Source organism: Enhydra lutris, unplaced genomic scaffold, assembly GCF_002288905.1.
Source record: "Enhydra lutris kenyoni isolate GAN:26980312 unplaced genomic scaffold, ASM228890v2 scaffoldscaffold50, whole genome shotgun sequence".
Lineage (NCBI taxonomy): Eukaryota > Metazoa > Chordata > Mammalia > Carnivora > Mustelidae > Enhydra > Enhydra lutris.
The window spans coordinates 5347123-5372348 of NW_019154134.1; the positions used below are offsets into that span (position 1 = coordinate 5347123).

The 25226-nt window shown below is 42.9% G+C and overlaps 1 protein-coding gene across 1 annotated transcript in view; it reads left to right on the forward strand.

Moving 5' to 3' along the window:
- The window catches only part of LOC111156961 (serine/threonine kinase 32A), a 127308-nt gene that overhangs the window by 76675 nt on the left and 25407 nt on the right, over positions 1-25226 (forward strand). The window contains exons 5-6 of the mRNA XM_022518140.1: positions 13697-13734; positions 21015-21104. Of these exons, the coding sequence (XP_022373848.1) occupies positions 13697-13734; positions 21015-21104 (128 nt within the window). The remainder of the gene's footprint in view (positions 1-13696; positions 13735-21014; positions 21105-25226) is intronic.

The window sequence follows — 25226 nt, forward strand, 5'->3', positions numbered from 1 at the left end:
TTTTTGTCTGACTCACACACACCATCCTGTCTTGAAAGTCAAACTTCATTTTCCTGAGATGATAATGCATAGGGGAAAACGAGATCTTTCTGCAGCTGATCATTACAGTCAGCAATTATTGAGTGACAGATGAATGAACTTGCCCACTCAGTGACACCCCCAGCTTTCTGAAGCCTTTGGGAGTGAGTCATCTGGAGACATGTTTTTCTAATTCCTAGAGGTGCCTCTTCCTTTCTGTTCACCAACATTTTTTAACCATTTAATTTATGCTATGAAGCACTTATATCATCTTCTTAATGACTTAAGAAGAGCTGTCATTTATTGGGCAAATGCCAGTGGCCACCATTATAATAAACATTTTGTATGTGCTGCCTAATTTGAGAGTCAACGGTACCATGATGGGGTTGAATAATTTTACTAATATCATAGTGTACTAAGACCAGATTCAAAAGTAGGATTATCTGATTCAAAGATAGCCTATGTCTGCTCTTAATATAGCCTCCCTTATTTTCACTCATACAAAAACAATAGGTACCCTCAAGATCAGATGAGCTATTTACTGCTGTTTACCCAAAAGCAGCAAACATTGGTTTAGATACATATTTTTAGTTGGTATGGGCTACGGGCTAAATTGCATCTCTCCCAAAAATATATGTTGAAATCCTAAATCCAAGTCTCTCAGGAGATGACCTTATTAAGAAATGGAGTCTTCACAGAGGTAATCAAGTAAAAGTGGTTCATTACAGTGGCCCTAGTCCAATGTAACTGGTGTTCTTATCAAAAGAGGATATTTGGGCACAGAAAGAGGACTACGTGAAAGACACAGGGAGACACCATGTCAAGATGAGGACTGGAGTGGTGCGTCTAGAAGCTAAGGAAGGCCCAAGACCACCAGCAAACCCACAGAAGCTAGGGAGAAGCAAGGAAGGGCTCTCACATACAGGTTTCAGAGGGAGGTTTCAGCCCTGCTGAAAGATTTTGACCTGTACTCTCCAGAACTGGGAGATAAACATGTTTCTGGGGTTTTGCAAGCTCCTCAGTTGGTAGTACTTTGTTACAGCAGCCCTAGCAAACTAACATCGTATGCTTGTACAGTTTGCTTAGCTGCTAAGACTTCAATCTTCACATGTAGCAGGTGCTACTCAGAACAGCATCTGTCCTCACTCTTGATAGGCTGCTTTGAATATATTATGGGATGGGAGACCGAATTTAAAAAAAAAAAAAAAAACTTGTTAAAACTGCCTGTAAAATTAGGGTAACCCATGAGAATATTCAAGAAGTCAAATCCATTGGCTGTAGTATATGGTAAACCATGTCATCCAGAGACTGTCTTCTGTGTTTCCGATCTAGCAAGATATTTCAAATATCTGTGGTTTTTTATAACATCTCTCTGGTCCAAGGTGTTTTGTTTAGCTCTGAAACATCTATAAGGGAAGTTGAATCTTTTTCAATATCCCAAAGCAGCATGTCCAATATGAGAAAACTAAAGGTCCAAAAAATGGTAGATTAACTGATTACTTATGCCTCATACGTTCCACTTGATGTCAGCTTCCTTCTTTGCAGTGTACTGATAATATCTGTTGTTGCAGTGGGATCCAGAATGTGGTTTCAGGCTGTCATTTTCTGTGGAGTGGTTAAGAAAATGCCCTTTCTTTTTGTTTTGGTCAATCTTCTCTTCAGTCGATCATAAGCCTGGCAAACGTTCTATTTTTCTACCTCCCACAGCAGAAGGGCCACTTGAGCCTCAAAAACAAAACGGCGGAGCAGTAATGAGGGTATTAGGTTGATACGTTCTACCCAGCACCTGCTCCCGAGCTACCGAATAATGAATGAGCATGAATAACACATTGCGAACACAGGAGAATCTGCCTTCTTCGTATTAGGCATCGGGCGGTTTCAAAAGGAGTTTTGTGACTGCGCTTCTCAACCAAGACCACCCACCTATGAAAACCCACATGAAAAAGGCAGAGAACGGTTCGTTTATAGGTTGACATTTAACTAGCCTGCGCTGTGCTTTCAATAATTTCTATAAGGTTCAGGGTCTCATTAATATGCAACCCGTGACTTGGTCCAAATTAAATTTTACCTTACCCCCCCACACACATTTCAGTACAAAGCTTAAGCTTCCTTCTTTCAGGTTTGGTCCCTTGTTTGTGGGCCAGGCACATAGCTCTTGCACAGAGCTTTGAAGAATAAAAACCTGGTTTTTTTGTCCTCGTAGAGCTCATGGTTTAGTTGAAGAGATAGACAATGAACAAGGAACCAGATATGCAAATTACCGGGTTCATTATAGATTGCTCTCAGTGCTTCTCAGGCAAAAAGTAGGGATGTCAGAGAGTACGCATTTGGAGGGAAGCCTACCTGAGGCATTAGTGTGGGTCTCACAGAATCCCCAGGTGTAGGTGGCATCTGGAGCCAGACTTGCTGAACAAGCAGTTCTAAGGTGGAAATCTGTTCTCTCCTGCAGCAGAACAGTGGTCTTTGTGGTGGGAATGTGTCTGAGAAAAGGGGAGAGTGGTTCAAGCAGTGGCAAGAGAGGGGAGCCGGGGCCAGGTCAGCTAACCATGTTCAAGCAAATCCTTGAGCTCAACCTTACTTCCCACTTGTACTTGACTAAAAAGATAAAGCCAGTCCAGGAAAGGGAACATATTTGAATCTGTTATCATTTTTGAGGTAAGAGTGGAGGATTTTGCTATTTTCCAGAGAAATGTTAAGAAACTAAGACCATTACCAACCCGTAGGATAATAGAGCCCAAGGTTAGCTTAGAAATCAAGTCCTACCTCCATCCAAAGACAGAATTCCTTCCGCAACCTCCCCAACAAGAAACTGTTTTCCTAGCCTTTCAATACATCAGAGAATGGCCACTCGCAGCCACATAAAGTAGTTCATTTCACCTTCAGACACCACTGATTTGCAGAAAGTTCTTCCTCCTGCTGACTCACAGGCAGCCTCACGGTTGGTTCTGCTGCTGCCCATGGGAGGCTTACATCAGACACAGCTTCTGCTTAGTTGTCCCCCACAGGCACTGGTCGTTCACCAGTGGCCTCCAGGATTGTTACTGGTCAGTGCCCTGTTCTGATTAGCCAGTGTTTGTTCCCTGTGGGGTATTTTGAATATCACTTCTGGTGATAAGAAGTGAAGTCCTAACTTCTCATAATAATGGACGACAATAGGATAGCTCCATCCTAGGCTTCTGAGGGCCCTGTCTATGAAATAGGGAGAATCACTGTACCGACTTGATAAGGCTGTTGAGGATAACATAGAATACAGCACTTAAAGGCTTATCCTGGTCTCTCACATGTTGCATTAAGTGAAATCTACCATCATTAGAACGTCACAATGATTCAGTGATAGTTGAAAACGACTATTCATCCCTTAAATACCCTCAGTTTGACATGAGTTTCTCACAGTCTAGCCCTTTCTACCACTGGACACTTCCTAACCATTTGTTCAATGTTTTCTGACAGCTGAACAACCACTGTGTGCAGACTACTGGACTCAGAGTTTTATCTGCCTCGTCTCACTAAACCTTCAAGGCAACTCTATAGATACTGTTACTGTCTTCAATATACACAATCAGAGGTCTCAGTCCCAGAAGCGTATTTCTCATCTTTTACTGGGGAAGCAAAAGTTTTCCTGATGGCCCGTACAGTAGAATCCCCCTTAGGTCTCATTGACTGTTCTGAAATGGAACAAATTGCTTTTTGCCCCAAATTGAATACGCCTCCCCTCAATTTGGTTATTTAAAAAAAAAAAAAGCCCGCTCATGGCAGTTAATATGTTACAATCAATAGATGACCACTTTTTCATCTCTCATACTTTATAGACACTTTCCCCTCCTCAAACTAGTACATCTCCATCCGTAAAAGCTCTTCAGGTTGGGGGAAAATCCAGGAGATCCGAGTTCAGGCCAGTCTCCATGGCTAGGGGATTTAGTTCAGGTCCCTGATGCTGTGTCCTTGCTTCCCTGGTTACTGAACAGGGAAACATGACCTAGGTTTCTATCTGTGTGAGTCCAAATTAAAGGAAATAAATAATGGCAGTGAATGAGCTTTGACCAATGCTTAACAGCAAGGCAGGGAGCCTTGTCATTAAACATTCTGCCTCCAAAGATTGCAAAGTTGGCTAAAAATCTCAAGTGAATGGGATGGTTTTACAGAACTGTGCTTTTTGACAGGGATGTCTGTACTTCTGGGTCTATACCATCAGGATAAACATGAGTCATCTTCTAGAAAAACAGATTTACTCCATGGTAAGACACGTGGAACTTTACTTTTACATTTAAAGAGACATGGCTATATGGTAGAGTAGGCTGGAAAATATACATTATTTTCAACTCTCTGAGTTGCCCTTTCTTTACCTGCTAGGTAGAATATCCACATTAGGGAGCTGTAGTTGGAAGTAAAAGATATGTCCTCTATCAAGTAGCTGTCATAACATGGACAATAAATGGCAGCTCAAACCATCCTGTTACTCAGGGATAAGATAGCAGTTTGACCGTTTTTTCTATCAACTCTCCTCAAACACCTCTTCTTGTGTCTCTGTCAGGAATTGCTGATCAATCTTCACCCTCTTTCCTCTTGAACATGAACGCCCTCCTTTTCAACATGGCAGACACTACTAACTAAAGAGTTGGCCCCATGCTTGGAACCTACTTGCTAAAAATAACCAAGTGAGCAATAGTGGAAAGACCATGACATTTAAATTCCATCTGTACCATTTATGAGCTAGGAGACTGTAGACAAGTCAGGGCGCTTAAGTCTCCTTTTTAAATTTTATTCTATTTATTTATTTATTTATTTAGGCAAATGTGGCTAGTACTGCTTTCCTTTGGTATATAAGTGATAAATCAATGAAGGGAGGTGAGTTTTCAGGGAGCATCTGTGAGAAGCCTAGATGGTACACAGAAAATCAGGGCTCAAAGGGTTGTGAAAGGTGCGCTGAGCAGGTTAGTATCCCTCTGCTGCACTGCCCACTTGCTGTACCACTGTCAAATGCTTATCCAGCCTCAGTGACAGCATCCACAGCACATTTTAAGATTTCGTGGTAGATTATGCCAACCTTGGAAGTATCTAACTATTAAGAAGTTCTTTCTCAGATCCTGATTTAAGAGCTTATTTGTAACTCCTTCAAGTGCTCTCTACTGAAGAACTGTCCTCTTTTTTCACCTAAGGGTCATTAAGATCTGGTCCCTACCACTCTTCTCCATTACCAAAGAAACCTGTCTTGGTTGGGTGAATCTCTGCATAAGCTGCTTGGGTTGTGGGGATTGGAGGAGAGTGAGATGCTGAGATGGGGGTCTAATGATCTAGCTTGTGTTTTGTGGAGGGGACATACACACTAAATTATTAGGAATAATGGAGGGGAAATTCAGAAGCCACAGGAGAAGACATGGAAGGCATGGGGAAGTGTTCTGGTGTCTTCAGTGATAATACGGGAAAAGAAACACAAATCCAAAAAGGAATAACTGGGTAACATTTTCATGGATGGGAGGTTGGTAAAATCACTGTCCTCATCACCTGATTAATATATAATGATATTGGATCTGTGTCATGAGATGACAAAAGGCATTGCTATCCATGAAAAGCCATTACACCCAAAATGAATATGCAAACATTATATGTTTATATAATGTTTTATAAATAGTAGTATTTATAAATACTATATATGGGATATGTATTATATATTAATTATTGCAGAATATATTTGTAATTCATATCCCCTTGAACAAACCTGTGGGAAATGCTGGACTTGAACAACAACAAAACTAAGCAGGCAGAAAGCTGCTCAAAGAGTAAATCTTAAAAGTTCTCACCACAGTAAAACACAAAAGAAAAAAAACCCACTGTAACTATGTGTGGTGATGGATACTAACTAGACTGATGGAAGTGGTCATTTCACAATATATATAAATATCAAATCACTATGTCCTATACCTGAAAATAATATGTCAATTATTACCTCAATTTTTAAAAATGAAATTTAAATTAAAAAAAAAAAAAAGAAGAAGAATCACCAGTTCATAAAAAAGGATGGACATTGTACCAGACCCGTAATGTAGGTCTGGCCATCTTCATAGCTGCCTCCTGTTCCAAACCATGCATTTCTGCTTACAATTTCCTCTTCCACCCTGCCATCCCCACCTCACTTTTTTTTCTTAACATACATCTGTTTATGTGACCGATAACCTTTGTGTGACATCTTAAATTATAAATTATAGAATCATATGTATATTTTTCCTTCTCAAGAACTTGGGGGATAAAAACCATTAAAATGTTTCTGTATTAAAAAAAAAAAAAAAAGAACTTGGAGAGGGCCCAGTATAAGAGTACATTATGTAACAAAGAATGAAACCCCAACTGTAGACCTCTCGGAAAGCCACAGACACTGAAGGGCTTGACTATGGTTTGGATGCGTGGATTTTCTTGTACCCTGATCTCACAATACCCCATATAGGATTGCAGGGTGAACAACTTGATTCCAGTGTAGGAGCAGGGAAGGGATGTAATTAGCCTATTAAGTTCTGCTAATGTCTTGTAAAGTTATTCAAGTGAGAACGGCAGACGGATCAGTCCCATCTTGGACCCCACTGCACAGAGCCTTGTATTTCTATGGTGCTATTTATAGTTGCCACAGTGGGCATCTGCTGATTCAGCCTTTTCTGTTTCATTGAATCAAGATGGAATGAAGAATTTCTACAGAATGTGTGTCCCTAGAACTGCAACTTACCACCCCCCAAATTCTGTAGCCCCTCTCTGAAATTGCAGACTCTAATTGTGCAGAAATCACTTCTTCCTTACCCTTACTCTAATATACAATCAAACTTAATAAAAATGATCGATGTTTTAGTTGACCAACAGTAAATACAGTGCATCGGGGACAGAGAGAGGGCTTTTTGTTCTGTTTTTCCTCTCTCTTCTTAAGAAGAAAAGAAATACATGGCTTATTCTTCCAGAAGTCTGAGAAGACAAGGGACCAGATGCATGCATTTCTATGACAAATATTTACTTAAGCCCTTTCTTTGTTCTGTGCACTTCTGCGAGCCTGGGAGTTATAGCATTGAGCAATACAGAAAAGACGTCCTTTTTCTAAGAACTTGCATTCCAGTGGGGGTAAAAAAAAAATCATAAATAAATAAGAAAACAATGTTAAGTGCTGCACGGAACATAAGATGGAAGTCAAGAGGTAAGGACGGTGGGGGAGGCTACTCTAAGTCGAGTGGTCAGAAAAGAACTTGGAGGAGGAGATGATGTTTTAGCAGAGACCTGAAATGACGGGCAGCGGTGAACCAAGTGAAGGTCTAGGAGAGCAGGACTGCAGGCAGAGGGGGCCATCTGTGCAGAGGGGGTAAGGCGGACCAGAGAAGCTGGAGCATGGGGTGTGGCAGGGACAGGAGGCTCTTGTGTGGCGCTCGGGGCTGTGTGGGGCTAGCGTACACAGAGGCCATATGATGCCAGCAATGAATGGCTTAGATTTTCTTCCCTGGGGGTTGGGAGCCAGATGATGTTGTTCAGGGAAGCTGTGTGTCATGAACACTACCGCTCCGGATGCTTTGTGGTCAGTGGATTGTCAGGGGGGCTATAGGAGAAGCAAGAAGGTACTACTAAAGTACTTCAACTGTGAGATACAATGGTAGCAGTGGAAATGGTAATTATATTTATGTTTATTGTAGCAAAATATATACAAAATAAAATCATGTTAATGATTTGCAAGTGACAAAGTACATGAAGTACACTGACGCTGCTAGGCCGTCATCTCCATCCACCTCCAGAAATTTTTCATCACCCCAAACTGAAACTCCATACCCATTAGTCATCGATTACCCTTCCCTCCTCACCCCAGCCCTTGCTAACCACTATTCTGTTTTCTGTCTCTGTGAATCTGACTATTCTAAGTACCTCATGTATGTGGAGTCATACCATGTTTGTCCCTGTGTCTGGCATATTTCACTTTGTATAATGTCTTTACGGTTCAACCACATTGGAGCCTCATCAGAACACCATTCCTTTTTAAAGCTGGATTCCACTGTCTGTACACACCACATTTTGTTTATCCTTCCCCCATGGATGGATAGTTGGTTTGTTTCTACTTCTTGACTACTGTGAGCAGTCCTGCTACAAATATGGATATACAGTTATCTGTTCAAGGCTCTGCCTTTCAATTCCTTTCGGTATAGACCTATACAAAGACAATTGTGGGATCATATGTTAATTTCCATGTTTAATTTTTTGAGGAACTGCCATACTGCTTTCAACAATTCTACTTCAAAGGTAAAGTTATCAAGAGTTGTTGAAGGACTGGTGTTATGAGTTAAAGAATTAAGGATGATCTCAGGATGGGCCTCTGGGTGGCTCAGTTGGTTAAGTATCTGAGCCTTGATTTTGTCTCAGGTCATGATCTCAGGGTCATGATATTGATCCCTGTGTCAGGCTCCACATTGAACATGGAGGCTGCTTAAGATTCTCTCTCTCCCTCTCCCCCTGCTTGTGTGCACATTTCCTCTCTCTCCTTTAAAAAAAAGAAAAAGAAAAAGAAAAAAGAAAAAGAAAAAAAAAGTAAAAAAGAATGATCTCAAGATTTTCATTTTTACAATGGGAGAATTATGGGGCCATGTACTAGGGTAAGGAATTCTGAAATAAGAGGGTTTGGGTGTTTGTGTGGAATGTGGATAAATATCAGAGTTTCTCTTTAGAACATATTATATTTATCATGGCTGTTAGACATACAGATGGAAACATCAAGCAGAAAGTTTGATATATTATTAATCTAGAATTACAGGGTCAGGGATACAGATTATATATATATATATATATACACACATATACACACAGATATATACAGATGTATATATATTTATAAAATATATATAATATTTAAAATCACAGGACTAAATGAAATAACTTAAGTGGAAAGTAGTTGTATATATGACTGAGCTCTGGGGAATCTCATCATTTAAAGGTTGAACCAAGAAGATACCCACAGACAAGACTGAGGAAGAATCTCTGTGGCAGGAGGAAAACCAGGAGAATGGGGCTTTTTGCAAGCCACAAGAATAAAATAGGTCAGAAGGGAAGGAATGTTCAACCACAGAGAAGTTAAGCATGATAAATAACAGTGCACCCAGTGGATTTGGGAAGCTGGAGTTCATCAATGTACTTGACAGGCAGTTTCAGGAAGTAGAGGGGAGGGAAGCCTGGTTAGAATAGCTGAGGAGAAGAATGGAAATGCTGTTTCTAGTTTCTCACCTATTAACCACTCAACCCAGGGTTGTTATTACAAAGGAAAAACAGTAAAATTGGACAACAAGTAGAGGTCACTAGGCATGAAGGAAGTTATTTCCAAGAGACTCAATCATAACATATTTCATACAAGAGAAGTAGATAGGGAAGGTGTAGCAGAAGGAATACCTAGCTAGGAGAAATCTGAGAAGGTGAGAAAAGACGAGATCTGGAGCCTCTGGAAAAGAGTTGACTGGGATAGGTACAGGGACTTTTCATCTAGTATAACTGGAGGAAAGGTCATAAGTATGGGTATAGAAATAAGGAAGTTGGTAGACTTCGTGGTAGATAGTTCTCTTGTCTTTGGGAAGACAGGTCAGTCTTCAGCTGAGAGGAAGGGGAGGGAATGTGGAAGAGACATGAAGGCAATGGGAAAGTTGTGCAGTGCTCCTCTTGGAGAAGGGATCTCCCTATGGCTTGGAACACTGGTGATGGCTTGAGATGTGTGGCCATGAGTTTGAATGAGAAGTCAATACTACTGTGACCCGTTCTAGGAAAGTTCAAGAGTGTGGCTATAGGTGAAAAGAAGGGGGAAACTGGGTTTAACCAATACTGGAGTTCTAATAGGTGAGTATAGTTGAAGGGGATAAGAGAATTTAAAGATTTGTACAAGGAATGTTAATGATGGCTGTGGAAGGGAACTGAGGATATGAGTGAGAGTTGTGATGCATGAATGCCAAGTGACAGAGTTAATAATTGGTGGCCTTAGGGTGCTGCATGTGGCAGCTTGGGAGGTGGATTGGATAGAAGGTGAGGTGTGTCAGGGGACATGCTGTTGTAACAGCAGAGGAACAGTTATAGGACATAGGAGTAAGGAAACAACAGGGGTCCAGAGACAGAAAAATAACTGTAGATAACTTGGGGAACTGAGTGCTGGGGGATTCGACGGAACATCCACAAGACATTGTCATCAGCAAGAATAACAGATAGCAAGAGAGAGGGAACTCATTTGTGACCTGATTATATGCAAGATGTAAGAGTCCTCCGTATATATCTTAACCAAAGAATTTTGTCAAAAATGCTAAGTGTTGTACTTTTCTAGTGCCTTTTGGTTCCTAGATAAGCTTCCAAGAGGTTCATAGATTAAAATCAGATTGATATCCTTGGCTGTGGACAAGGCCTGGATGGTATTGCTGAAGCTGACTGAACATCAGAAAGTCCTAGAAGTTTCTGTTTGTTTTCAGACAGACAGCTGGGCCTGGCCACAGAGAGCCTAACTGCCCCAGGGCTGAACTAGGACAGAGAACCCAGGGGCTATAGAGCCCTGCCGGGTGATTCTGAACATAACCATGGGGTTAAACCATAGTATAGTTCCCCTTAAGTGAAAGAAACAGCTTAGAAGAAGTTCTCTCATACTTAGTATTATTTAACCAGGCTAAAGAGATAAGGAAGTGGTGCTAAATTTCAAACCTAGAAAATGTCTACATGTTCTATCAGGAATTTTAATATAGTATGAGGGGTTTATTTTCATGCTCTTCTGGTGAATATGTGAATAAACAATGTTAGCATACTACCGTTTACCCTGTAGTGACTTAGAAGTGACCGCGTCACATTTTGGGGAAGCTGTATACTCAGAATCTGTGTTTATACACTTTATTTTTATGTTAAAAGTCCACTTTTTATTTTTTTTAAGGATTTTATTTAGTTATTTGGCAGGCAGAGGTCACAAGTAGGCAGAGAGGCAGGCAGAGAGAGAGGAGGAAGCAGGTTCTCTGCTGAGCAGAGAGCCCGATGCAGGGCTTGATCCCAGGACCCTGGGGTCATAACCTGAGCCGAAGACAGAGGCCTTAACTCACTGAGCCACCCAGGTGCCACAAAAGTCCACTTTTTAAATATTTGTCTTATATTTTCCTCTTATTCCTTCTCTGAATTTAGTAGTAAACATGCTCATTTACCACCGTAAACCTTTTGGCATGGGTCGTTATGAACTTTTCTTACCTTCTCCATCTCAGAAAGAACTAGATTTCATTTATATATCTTTTATTCTAGCACAGTGGTTTATCAAAGTAGTAAGTATTCAATGAATAAACGAATCTAAGATCGAAGTAAGAAGTATCACACGAGCTCTCTGATCTCTGCATTATTCTTTAAGCTTCCAGGTGGTTTCTGGGAAAGGTAGTGGATATAATGACATGTGGCTTTGATACTTAAGAAAAATGAGACTCGATGATTTCACAGAAAGTTCCCGAAGTGTCAAACCTGCAGCAAGTCATTTTTCTCATCAAGCCCTCATAAACTCAGGCAAGGAAGTCATTATGCTAATCTTGCCATACCCAAGTGTCTTCCCTCCCAGCAAAGCTCCATGGGACCTCCTTTTTGGGAAAAAAAAAAAAAAAAAATCACTGGGGCCGGTATCAAAGAAGGAAAAAGAGCCCAATACCTAATACCTGGTTTGCCTCGCACGGTATCTGATGGTGCACCATTAGTGCTCTGGTTTATAGCGTTAGGATTAACCTCCTTGAAGGCACTAGAAATCCTCCTGGTAGCATTTAGTCATTCACTGCCTACCAGCCACTGTGAGCCTATGTAATGGAACAGGACATTAACCTAGAAACCATCCCTGACCTCAGGAGTTTACGATCCAGTTGGAGAAAAATAAATGTAAGCATGATAAATGTTATGATGGATGAAGATATGACGCAGGTCACATAGGAGGGGGCAGTGACTCAGAACTGGAAATTCAGAGAAGGCTTCCTGTAGGAAGTGGCATTGGAGCTTTGAGTCGAGGGATGAATCTGCTTTTTCTGAGCCCATGGTGAGAGAGCTCTGCTTCAGGCAAAACAACAGCAGAAGGTGAGGGGACGCAGGGAGCATGGTGGGGGAGGGGGAAACCCCATGTGCTTCTGTGTGGCAGGAGCCCAGGAGCCAGATGATGAAAGGGACTTTATTTCATATGCATGAGTTTGGACTGCAGAATTCTGGAAACAGTGGAATCCATCAAAGGGTTTGGGGTGGAGTTTGCAATACAGAGAGAGAGTTAGCCATAGAAATAGGCAGTCTGAAACCCTTCAACGCTCTTTTTAGCCAGTTGTACCCTGCACCAGAGAAAAATGAGCCACACATACAGAAGTTCACCAATGAAGCCAGAATTCACGTTAGGAACCTCACGAGCAAAATAAGAAACTAGTCCAAGTTCATGAGCCTGTCCATGCACCTGCACGTTAGTGTGTCATACACATCATTCTGCTTGTAGGTCTGGGGCTTGTTATTCGCTAATATTTTCAAGAAAAGAGGACCCTGACATGCTCAGTCTGTCCAAGACTAAGGTCACCTTATTCTGGGGGCATAAAAGCCACTTGACTGGGCTGAAAATGCATCCCCAAAATCTATTGCAGAATTTTATCTTTAATGGCTTTTGTGAATTTAGGCTGAAGGGCTTTAATGGTGCATTAGGGAAGGACAGTAAAACCCTGGGAAAGCAGAAGCAACGGCCCTTACAAACGGCAGAGCTGTTCTCTGCTTGATGAGTGCCGCTCACACCGATACTTGGTCGTAAGGACTCTGAAAGCTCTGTGGGCCGCTCCTCTACGCATTTACCATCAAACCACTCCCTTCACGGAAGAAGGTGAGTTTTGTTCTCTCCTCTGGATTTAACAATCTCATTAGTGTCTGCAAGAGGAGTCCCACTCTTTTAACTACCCCAGCAATAATATTTACTAAAGCAACTAGAGGCATTAGAACATCATCTTGAAAAAGTTTCCAATTTCTGCAACTTTATAATACAACCATATTCGGTATCATCTTTTTCTCTTATTTTGTAGAGTCTTAACCTTCAGTCCAGTGACACAGATGAAAAGGATAATAAGTGTTACTACCTTATGGCAATTTAATTGCCCGGTGCTCCTAGGAGTTATTCTCACATGTTTACGGGTCATAGGCTACTTAAGAATTTAAGAATGTGAGCTTTCAAGGAGGAAAAAATGAAACAAGACAAAACCAGAGAGGGAGACAAACCATAAGAGACTCTTAATCTCAGGAAATAAACTGAGGGTTGCTGGAGGGATGGGGTGGCTGGATGATGGACATTGGGGAGGGTATGTGCTATGGTGAGCGCTGTGACTTGTGTAATGCTGATGAATCACAGATCTGTACCCCTGAAACAAATAATACATTATATGTTAATAAAAAAAAAATGTGAGCTTTCAAATGAGACTCAAGCTCAAAGCCCAGTTCTTCCTTTTACTAATTCTCTGACCTTGAGTTAAGGTGCTTAACCTCTTTAAGCCCTCGTTTTCTGATCTAGAACTTGGGGGTCTTCATGGTGACCATGTCAGAGATTCACCGTGGGAGCTGGAATGATGACAGGCTGGCTCATTGTTTCTACCCTACTTGGAACTCCTGTGCATTTTCACTTTTATCCTGTAGTTCTGGTTTGTTTGATTTTGAGCAACTTTTTCTTTTCCTTTCACTCCCCTAGGGATATGAAGCCTGACAATATTTTGCTTGATGAACATGGTAAGTAAATGATTTGTTTGCAATGAACATGACTTGCATATAGAAAAGCACTTGGGACAAAGGGTATTACGCCCAGCGAAGGGGGATTACATGCAGAAAAGGCCCTGCTTGATTCAGTTGAGTTCTAGGCACAAACTTGATGTGACGGGTGTGAGAGACAAGATGGATAGACTTCTTTATCGTAGCAGGGGTGTAGTACCCCAGGATACCCTTAAATAACATGATATTTACAGAATGAAAAAGTCACTCCCTTTTCAACTTCGTTAAGCTTCTGTTGATTTTTTTTCCCCCAAGAAAACCGTCACAGTTCGTTTGGTGCTAATTTGCCTTACTCTCTTTCTAAAATCATCTCCCTCTTTTAATAAAGCAGAAGCCTCAAGCTCAGAGTAGGAGGCAGGCAAGAGTATCTATGGAATGATTAGCGACACCATTTTGTTCACATCGCATCTACTTTTACGTTTTTTTGGGAAAACTGGTTTCCCGTTTGCAGAAGAGATACCAAGTTTCTGTCCAGAGATTTTTCAGTTGAAGAAAGCTCATCAGTTTAAAAAAGAAGATGAAGCGGACAACAGTGTATGTGGCAGCCGGATGGGAAAGTGATACAAGGATTTGGCAATAACCATGAAGGTGATCAGAGAATGCCAGAAACCCAAGAAACACAGATTAAGGACATCCCGAGAGCAAGCTTTCACCAGCCATGATTACTGTGTGCCGTCTCTTCCACTGTTTCTTTTAATGTCTATTTGGATATACTGGTCCATCAAGGCAGACCCCTAGGGCACACGGCCTGCAGGTTATAAATGTTAGAGGGGCACTAAGATCTTTCTGATAGGTTCTGGAAGCTGTTGGATGAGGGAGTCCCAAGTGTGCAGGGCTCCTTATTCATTGGACTTTTACAAAAGGGATTTGCAGTGGGACTGCCCATCCAAATACCATCCATTGCTCATTACTTATTTGCCTCGCTGCATTTTCAACCTGATTTGCCAGACCCCACCTGTGCTCAGAGGGCTAAGAAACACTTTTGTGTATGACCTCTAATTTAGAAGCTCAGGGTCATTATTTATTTATGGACTGTCTAAAAAGATTTTTTCCACTTTCTTCCAGTGCCTAATTCCTTCCTTCCCTTTACTGCTTCTGACACTCAGGAGCAGATGCTCAGAATCTCCAAAATGTGAGCAATAGTGAGACTTGGCGTGAAGGTGACTTTCCAGAGAACACCAGCTGCCCGTGCCTCAGAGAAGAGGCAGAGCCTCTCTCACCCAGTGCAGATAAACTCTCTGGAGCTTCACAGTTGTGGGGAGGGCCTCCCCTGACCCACAGAGGCCACCTCTGCCCCATTTAGAAAAAGGTTCTCTGTCTCCCCACCCCAGCCTCATGAAGGTACATGGTTGGTCAGGCAGAACACAGTCTGGGGTTCTGTCCCCACCTGCTCCCTTTTCCAGTTGCCTTTGTGTATAATATATTATTCTACCACTTGTTGAGGCCCTGAATGGAGACAGACAGGTCCTGTGCCCACAACCTTTTCAAGATTCACCTTCCATTCAGAGAACAATGTTTTTATCTTGGGCTTCAAACATGGCTTCATCTTATTTCCACCATAAAGTCATCTGATCCTCTCTCATTGGACTTCTTTCTCCTCCTCATTTTCTTGTGAGCTTGATCATTGTAGACTAGGAGAATGGTCCAGAAATAAATTAATCTTCAAGTTTACCTGCCTTAGAAACTACCCTCATGTAAAGAAGAATTGTGTGATGTTACAGTTAAGAGCATGGATTCTGGGGCCCAGTTGCCTGAGTTCAAGACCCAGTTTCACCCCCTCACAAATCATGAGCTCTGAGAGTTTCCACAGACTATCTATCTAAATCTTTTCTGAATCTCAGTTTCTTGAGGAACTCAAAGAGTAATTAATTCTTAGAGTCACCATAAAAATGAATAAGCATACTATTTATAAAGTGCTGATTGCAGTGTCTGCCACAGGGAAATCACTCAGAAGATACTATTAGTATAATTCCATGAGGTAGTAGTGACTTTCTTCCTTACAGAAGGAAGCCAAAGCTTCTTCATCTTGTTTTATGTGGCTGTGTCTATAGTAGGTGGTCAGTGAAAGCCAGACCCTTACTTGTCTTTCTAAAGAATTATTTTAGGGCGCCTGGTTGGCTCAGTCAGTTGAGTGGCTGCCTTCAGCTCAGGTCATGATCCCAGGGTCCTGGGATCGAGCCCTGTGTTGGGCTCCCTGCTTAGTGGGGAGTTTACTTCTTCTTCTGCCCTCCCCCATCCCATTGCTTGTGCTCTCTCTCTCTCTCTCTCTCTCTCTCTCAAATAAATAAGTAAAATCTAAAAATAAGAAAAGTTTTTTAGAAAGAATTATTTTGGTTCCAGAAGGGATATGCCAAAGCTTCTGTGTGCCTTCTTCTTAGCTCTTATGTTTATGCAGTTTTGCTCAGCACTAATACTCAGGCAGCTATGCCTTCAGTGGTCTCTTCTGATTTTCCCTCCTGGGCACAGGGGCCTAAACCCACTTTAGGGGGCATTTTACTCTTGCTAGGGCTGGGGCTCTGTTGTTCAGGGAGTATGAGCGGCCCTCCCAGTCAGCCGGTGGGACTGTCCCAGTCTACCCCTGTTACCTGGTGAACTATTTATAATGACCCTTTCACTCTTAAGGTTTTGGGTTTCAACAATGAATTGAGAGGACTTTTTTGCATTATTTTTTCACCCTGAATGCAACTTGAAAATCACTAGTAAGAGAAACATTGTTTTGGAAGGGAACAGATCTGTGAATGGGATAGAAGCAAACACATAAAAAAGGTAGAGAGCTATTGTCTAAACATTGTCCTGGGGATCCCTTTCTGAAGAACATAATTTTTAAAGGTTACTCTCTGTTTTCGCAGATTCTGAGAAACCAAGCCTTTCGGGCATTGCTCAGGGACCGTAACTAAGCACTCTTAAAAGAATACATCCCTGGTAACCCCCAGCTCCAAGCACATTCTGTAGAGACGCTCCTGTCTGAATCCGCTGCCCCACAAATCAACGGGCACCTTTTCGAGTGGCCACTGGCATGATTTTTCGTGTCTCTTATTTGAACCCTCACTTGTCCTCTCTGTCCGCATTGATAATATTTGAGCCCAATGGGCCATCACACGTGCCTTTCGCATGGGGATTTTAGAAACCCTGAAGGATGACTGCCTATCTCCCACAGGCCTTCTACGCCGGTTCCTCCAGGCGACTCCGTATCACACCGCATCGCTCACATTTTAATTCAGCACCGTTCGGCAACAGGCGGAAAATTTATTTTATTCTTACTGATTCATACGGGTTTGTATTCATCAGAAAAGACTGAAATTTAAAGGAGCTGAAGCCCTTTGTAAAAATGGAGAATCTCTCCACCCTGTCAATGAACATTCAGAGTGGGACTGAAAAAAAGTGTTTTTAATTTAGAGCTTTAGAGCATACCTGTTCCTGTTCTTCCCAAACGTCTCATTTGCTAGTTCAGAGCCCAGGCTGGCATTAGATCTCAGGTAGCTCATTATCAATCGTTGTGATAGATATTTTCATATCCTACCAACTTAAATACCCCATCCAGTTCTATCAATTCCATAGTGTCTGAATTTTTGTGTTTGTCTTAAATTATTCAGGAAATACATGCTGCATCCAGAGGAACAATAATGTCTGCCTGGCATATCTCAGGAAACAACAATTATGGCATCATCTATAATTTAGTTTCCTTAATATCATCTCTAGTCCCAGGGAACGGGGAAAGGCAAAAACTCGGTCTGGGGGTAGAAGGAAGCACTAAGCATGCTACCTGAACAGCCTCTTCCTTGCCGAGTCCCAAAATGGGCCTAAAAATCTAGTGCAAAGCCTCTTTTTTAAGAAAAAGATTATGTAGCGGCGCCTCGGTGGTGCAGTCGGTTAAGTGTCCGACTCGGTTTTGGCTCAGGTCATGAACTCAGGGTCATGGGATCGAGCCCCATGTCAGGCTCCACGCTCAGCATAGACAGAGGGAGACCTCTGCCCCTCCCCTCTGTGCTCTATCTCTTTCTAAAATAAATAAGTAAATATTTTTATATTGATAGTTGAATTAAAGGACTCCATGCTATTAATTCAGAGTTTTATTGTGCTGCTGTGTCTCTAGGTACCGAGGTGAAAAGAAAAGGCAAAAATGCTTTCCTAGGGAAATAAACCAGGAAATTCTGAGCCTTGTATCTGAAAAACCCCACACTGAGGCAGTGGTTCTAACTGGGGATGGTTTTGCTCTACTTTCTGTCCCCATGCGGGACATCTGGCAAAGTCTGGAGACATTTTTCATGGTCAGGATTCCAGCTAGGAGTGGGAAGTGCTATCAGCCTCTAGAGGGTAGAGGCTAAGGCTGTTACTGAACTTACTTCGAGGCACAGGGCAGCCCCATGGCAAAAAATGACCAGGTGTAAGAGGTTGAGAAATTCACAGAATTTCTGTGATACAGAATGAAACACAGAAATTCCGTGTTAGGGCCTCAGCTAATGGTCTTCCATTCCCAAGACAATTCCCATGTCCCTCAACCAGCTGGTGACCGAAACTTCCGCTGTGAGCAGGCACTTGAGTTTATTTTCATGGGGGGAGGGACAGTACGGGGGCGCCTGGCAGAGGGAGGACCGGGCGCCAGGTACGGGAGCACTCTGGGCCCGGAACTGCAGTTTGGGGCCAGTATCGACAGGCTCCATGGGGTTCTGCTTACGCTGTTTAGTTAAGAGCACCGGACTCCATGTTCCAGTGGATCCTGGCCCTCACACAATTTCTCCCCACCCATACTGCCCTCACCCCCAACGGGCAGGGAGACAGACCCTGAGCCAACCGGGAAGGGACTGTTTCTGTGCATCCAGCTCTTCGGTCTTGCGATAAAGCACAAAACGTTATGAGGAAATTCATAACTCAATAAAGGAGTCCTACACCAAATTCAATTCTAATCCCAGCTCTGCTACTTCTGAGCCTGGCGAAATTAACCACAAACACCTTTTCTGTTAAAGAAGGACTATTTCACCAGGCTACCCTGTTGGAAAATGGCAATTCATCAGATACATGTAAATACGACTGAAAGGTAAAAGTCAGCGTTCCATCAACAAATTCAAAAGATATATGATGAGTACTCACTGGGCCAGGATCTTCCACCATGCCAGGTCTTACTTTAAAGGAGTGGTCTCAAGCTTTATTGAGCGTCAGGACCGCCTGGGAGGCTTGTTTAAACACTGGGATCCCACCCTGGTTTCTAACCAGGAAGGCTGGGGGTGGTGCTCAGGAATTGGAGCATTTCTAGCAGGTTCCCAGGTGAACCTGCTGGTCAGCGGGCCACACTTGCAGCACCATGGGACTCAGAAACATCCTCCTCTACCTTTTATTTTTACAAGAGCGTGGATAATCTCAGGATTGAGGTGGCTCCAGACACCCACTCACACTGAAGTAGAGGGTCCCCTGCCCGGCTGCACATCTGAATCACCTGTAGAGTTTCTGGTTGTTTCTAACACGCATGCCTGTCTCTCCTCCCATCCCACGGCTAGCCAAGTCTCAGCAGGGTCAAGTCCAGGCACGTGTGTTCGGCAAAAAGGCGCTGGGGTTTCTGATGATGAGAAAGAGCAACAGCTGAGCACTTTCTTCCTTCCAAGTGCTGAGCTAAGTTCTTCCACGGTATTATTTGATTTGATCTTCCCCAGTAACTCGTAAGAAAACTCCTGTTGCCATCCCAACTGTACAGAGAAGGTGTCACCTTTTAAGGTAACACAGCGTGTTTCGTGGTTGAACTTGGACTTGAAGTCACGCAGTCTGACTCCAGAGAAAAAGCTCTGCTTAAGGACAGTGTCTCCAGGCTGAGACTGACCTAATTTGCATCAGAGAGCCACTTGAGCATGACACAGAGGAAGGAAGGAAGGAAAAAAGGAAGGAAAGAAAGAAAGAAGGAAAAACAGAGACAACCTATATGATGATAGAAGAGTTATCAAAATTACCTGTTGGTACATTCGGGCAAGAATACCTTCAACTTTCAGCCGGACAAGTGCTACTCTTACTTTATTAAAATGTCATCGCATTAGCGACACAAAACACTTCTTTGCACAAAACAAAACCCCAGCAACAAAGGCAGTGAGGTTTGTCTTCAGCAGCTCACTGGATGCTATCAGGGGGCAGACTGAGAGGTTTGGCGGTGGGGAGTGTGGACTGTGAGACACAGAAGAAGAATCAGATGCCATCCCCTCCAGTTGCAGCCGTGTCTCATCAAAACCACAGAGCACGAAAATGGAAATGCCAACACTTTGAGGGCCTCTGAAAGCATTATGAGTTTTGTGCCAACAGCTAACATAACGGCCAGTCTGCCTGGGCTGCGGCTACGGCCCTCTTCCTCCTTCCAGGCAGAAATGCAAGGCCCTACACATTTTGCAGGGGCTGTTTCTTGTGGAACTTCAGTGTTAGACTCACGCTCTATGTCGTGAGTGTCAGAACTGAGAAAGACCCTAGAGATGAGCTAGTCCATTTGTTTCTTTTTCTTTTTTCTTTTCCTTTCTATCTTTCTTTTCTTTTCTTTTTTTTTTTTTACAAAAAGAAACTTGGATTCAACATAGAAAAGGGACTGAAAGTCTATGATATATTAGGGGCAGAGCTCGGGGCAGAACTTGGGTCTCTTGGCTCACTGCCCAGGGCTCATTACATAGCCTCTGTATAAATAAAATTTGACTTTTTGGCCCCTGCCTTCCCTTAATACATTATTTTGTTGGGGTTGGGTAGAGGATAACCTAAACTATCAGTCAAAAAATATGATATTTCAGACAGAAAAGGAGGAAAAAGGAGTCTTGCTTGGCAAAGAAATAAATACATGTATCCACATTTGTGTCAGCTTTATAGTAGCAATATTTATCTCTGGAAAAAAAAAAAATCCCCTAGGAGACACTTGGAAAAAAACGCTTGGAAATTCGATATGTAGAACACCTCTAGACTGCTTCCCTCCCAATGCTCACAGGTGTTACCCGGTTAAAATGTTGCCAACAAAAAGTGGTAAGTGGAATTACCAGGGCGCGAGCTCTTAACCACGCAGGTTAAAACTTTCTGAGACTGATCTGCAGGTTTACCAGTAGATGTTCAGCTGGTTGGTGACTATGCTAGTCTTGAGGGCAGAATAATTGTGCTGCTGCTGCCTGGACCCCACTTGCCACCGGCATGCAAGAACTGACAAACGAAGCTTCCAGAGGCTCTCAGAAGCATGGCTGTGCCACGGAGCTGAATGGGGCTTAACGTTCTATGTGGTGCTTTTGTCTCTCCAGGGCACGTGCACATCACGGACTTCAACATCGCCGCCATGCTGCACGGGGAGATGCGACTCACCACCGTAGCGGGCACCAAGCCTTACATGGGTACGAGCTCTGCGAGCGGCGGTGCTAAGAGCAAGGCTTGGCTTTTTTTGTTCCGGTAGACATTTATTCTGGGATCGGTCATCTGCAGACTCTCGCCGCGAGGAATGCCAGGTTCCCCTGTGACCTGACCCAGGGAGCTTCTGAGTTCATGGGTCTGAGATGAGCCTCGGGAGGCTCTGTTTAGCAAGCGCCCAATCTGACCTTGATTCAGGAGAGCTACCAATGATGCCTCGAAACACTGTTTGAGGAGTTGCTTAGGACAGCTTCTACCCACTTCCTATCAAAGAGTAGTAGTTGATTGAATAAATATGACTAATTGCTTCTGTGGGCATGGCATGGTATCAAGTGCTGGCGACCTTGTAAGTGAGCAAAATACACAAGGTCTCCAGCTCATGGAGCTTACCTTCTAGTGAGGGGAGTTTTTTAAAAGTAGAATCGGGGGCACCTGGGTGGCTTAATCAGTTGGTTTCGGCTCAGACCATGATCTCGGGGTCACAAAGTCAAGACCTGCATCCTGCTTCGCGTGGAGTCTGCTTGTCCCTCTCCCTCCCTCTCTGCCCCTCCTCCCACTCATGAGCACTCTCTCTCTTAAATAAATAAATAAGATCTTAAAAATAAAAAATAGAATCAAACAGAAGGTGCAGTAATAAATCGGATAGTGATATGTGACATAAGTACTACCATACCCATCATTTACATAACCCCACATCACACGCCCAGGGCTGGAAAGTTCACGCAGCACCTCCCAGATGTCATTTTCCCTGTAGTTTCAGCACCATGACAAACCCATGAGTTCTCCTTATTAAAGATGGGGAACTGGATTTTGCCTAAAGACTCAAAACACACCAGAGGGTGACTAAAAGGTTAAGGTTAGGTGCCAAAACTGTCAACAAGGTCTCACATTTAATTATGTTAACACTCACAAATTACTACAAATTCTAAGTGCTCCTGTTGGAGTCTCTCTGCGTGGATGCCATTCTGGCAGAACTAGCCTTGCCTCCCACCCACCCTGAGAAACGTAAAGGGAGAACTGCTGTCCTTTCCCCAGAGGGATTCAGGAAGAAGGACTTTACCTCTCTCCCCTCTTAAGATAGGTGAGTCAGATCTCGAAGAGAATTCTCTGGAAAGTCTGTGGGAGACTGTGAGGCGAGAGACCCGACTCCACATTTGATGACCGTCTGGGTCGTTGCCGTACGTGCTGACGGGTCCTGGTACTCACAGAGCCCAAGTTGTCCATGGGGTTGGTTGAGTTTGGAGCTAAGCCTACCTGGGGAGCATAACATTAGGAGACTTATGGACAGAAGTGTGTGAGTGTGTGTCGGGGTGAGGGGTGTGGATTAGCCGGAGGGCGGGATCCAGCCTGTCAGAGACTCCGCCAGTAGCCTGGAGGGAGGGCGGCTCCTCTCAGGGAGGCTTACTGGAAACACCACCAATTCCAACAGACACAACTGTATCAGAATCTTGGAGGTGTCCCCCAGCACAGGGTGCCTTGAAAGCTCTGCAGACGATTCGGCCATGGAGCCAGGATCGAGGAGCTCTGCCACGCAGGAGGAGTGACGTCAGCTATCAGAAGCAACTTACGAGAGCTCACCCCAGGGCGCTCGTGTTATGATCCCTGCCTCCACTAACCCTCTTCCATGACCTAAAATGAATAGTACTCTCTAGGAAAAGGGACGAGGGACATGGCAGCCAGACTGGCCATCTTCACAGCAGGGTGGCTTAATCTAGCTGCGTGCCATGAGAGAGATCTGGATCAGATTCGAGATCAGTCCTTAAATTCATAGGACTGGATTTTAAAGTATCTGCATTAGATGTTTTACTAGGCAAAAAGGATTAAACTGTATTAAGCAAGAGACTACGAACTATCATTAGGGGATCCCCCTTCCCAACACAAATGGGAAGCTAGACACTGCATGACTGTTGGCAGATGGGGGGAAAAGCCCCTATTTCTGCTTCTACCTTCATTATTTGAGATGCTTAGAGAAGATAATGTCACTGGTCAAGCCAGTGGAATTAGGGACGTGTAATGAATTGTACGGACTAGATATGGTTGGAGTCATTTATGAGCAAAATAGTTGACCTTGAAATCAAGGGTAAGAGCAAAGTCACTTTTAATAGGTCATTCTCTTCCTCATATAACTAGAGCAAGGAAGAGAAAACCCCTACATACAGGGCTGCCTCGCTTCCCAGGAGAAAGAAATCCTCTGGGAAAAAATGAGTCTTATTTTAGATGATATTTGAACAACTATAAATTTCCTGGCTTCCTATTACCAGCACGGCTGAATAAATCTCCTTCATCGCTTCTAAAATAATGGACACATATAATTCAGCCTATTTTCTGCCTAAACCTCACAGTTCTCAGGTGATAAAAGGGAATATCTGAGCCCGCTGGTCTGATGAATTTATTCTGCAGGTTTCCTGGGTTTCCATATTAAGGGCTATTTTCTTGGAGCCAAATCAGAATGAGCATCTGGGTTTTCTAGGCCTGGTTTCCATGGTGAGAGGAGTAAAGGGAGGCTACCCTTCTTTTCTCTCCCCAGTGATTTTAAATACAATATCCGTATAATTTAATTCTCCTCATATTTGGCATTTCAGGTCCTTTCACAACACGGAGCTAGGAAATTGGAGTGCATTCAAGGTTCTCTCCGCTATTTCACCTTCATCCTTATAATTAACAATTGCTAATATTTATTGAAAGCTTTCTATGGGCCAGACAATGTGTTAAATGCTTAACGTTCATTTACTCATTTATTTTTTTCTCTGCGAGTCTAGGAAGCAGACTATAATTATCACCATTTTACAATGAGAAAATAAGAAGCTAAGTCATTTGCCCAAGATCACATGGCTTGTAACTGAAAAAGCTTAGATTCAAAGTAAACTCTGACTTCAGAAAGTCAAGCTTCTTCCTGAAAGAGAGTTAAGGGAGAAATTTATTAGAAATTATTTGTGGTCCGTAAAAGGTTGTAAATCCATTTAAGTAAGCCAAAGCATTCGAACTGTTTTTTGTTTCAGTACGAATGAGTATCTGTCCTCCCTGAACTCTGAACCCAAAGGTTGCCTTTGCCTTTGATTTTTGGCTAAGAGTCTTTCTAAGAGGTGTCCTAGGTAGAAATCTGCCTTTTCTTTTTAAAAATTATGATCCAAATAATTTGGTAATATCTAGGTAACAGACATTCACCAGCATCCATACCCATTTTATAGTACTCCTGTGGGATACTAATTAGCATTATAGAAAAAAAAAATTTTTTTTTAAGATTTTGTTTATTTCGGAGAGCACCTGTGCAGTGGACCTGCACGTGTGTGAGTAGGGAGAGGGGAGATGCGGGGGGAGGGGGAGAAAGAGTCCCAGGCAGACTCCCCTCAGAGCATGGAGCCTGACACAGGGCTCTGTCTCAAGACCCTGAGATCATGACCTGAGCCAAAACCAAGAGGGGATGCTTAACCGAGGGAACCATCCAGGTGCCCCAAAAAGAAAAAATATTCTAAGAAAGAAAGAAAACAAGGATGAAATACTGGCAACGACAGGAATATATGACACCTACAAGAGGAGGTGCTGAGTGAGTTACACAGCAGTTTCTTGACTCTGAACCACCTCCCTTTCAGCTCCCTCCTCTCTCCCCTCCTTCCTCACCCCCACTCCTATCTCTGCATCAATATAATCCAGGTCATTTAGAGCTTAACCAATGAAGACATTTTTCTCTTCCCTACTAAAAACAAAGCAAATTCACTATGGAAAAATGTGTAAGATGCTGGTAAGCAAGAGGAAGTTACATTAATCCCTCTACTTGTAGCTATTTATGGTTTCCTTCCAGACTTTTTTTCTGTGCACGCACAAACACGCATACATTCTTGTTTAAAAGTTAGATCATACCTAATTTTTGTACCCTAAATTTTCCCTTTATAATGTGATAACAACAGACAACATACAGTGAGCAGTAATTATGGCCCAAACACTTTGCTAAGCTTTTAACATTCATCGCGCCATGAAATTCTCAAAGCGACCCCGTGAAAGAGGTTCATAATCACACAGCAAGGAACTGGTGGGGCACAAAGGTAAACCCACGTCTAAAAACATCTCTCAAGCCGTAGAACTCATGGTGGTGATGGTGATGATGATGACGA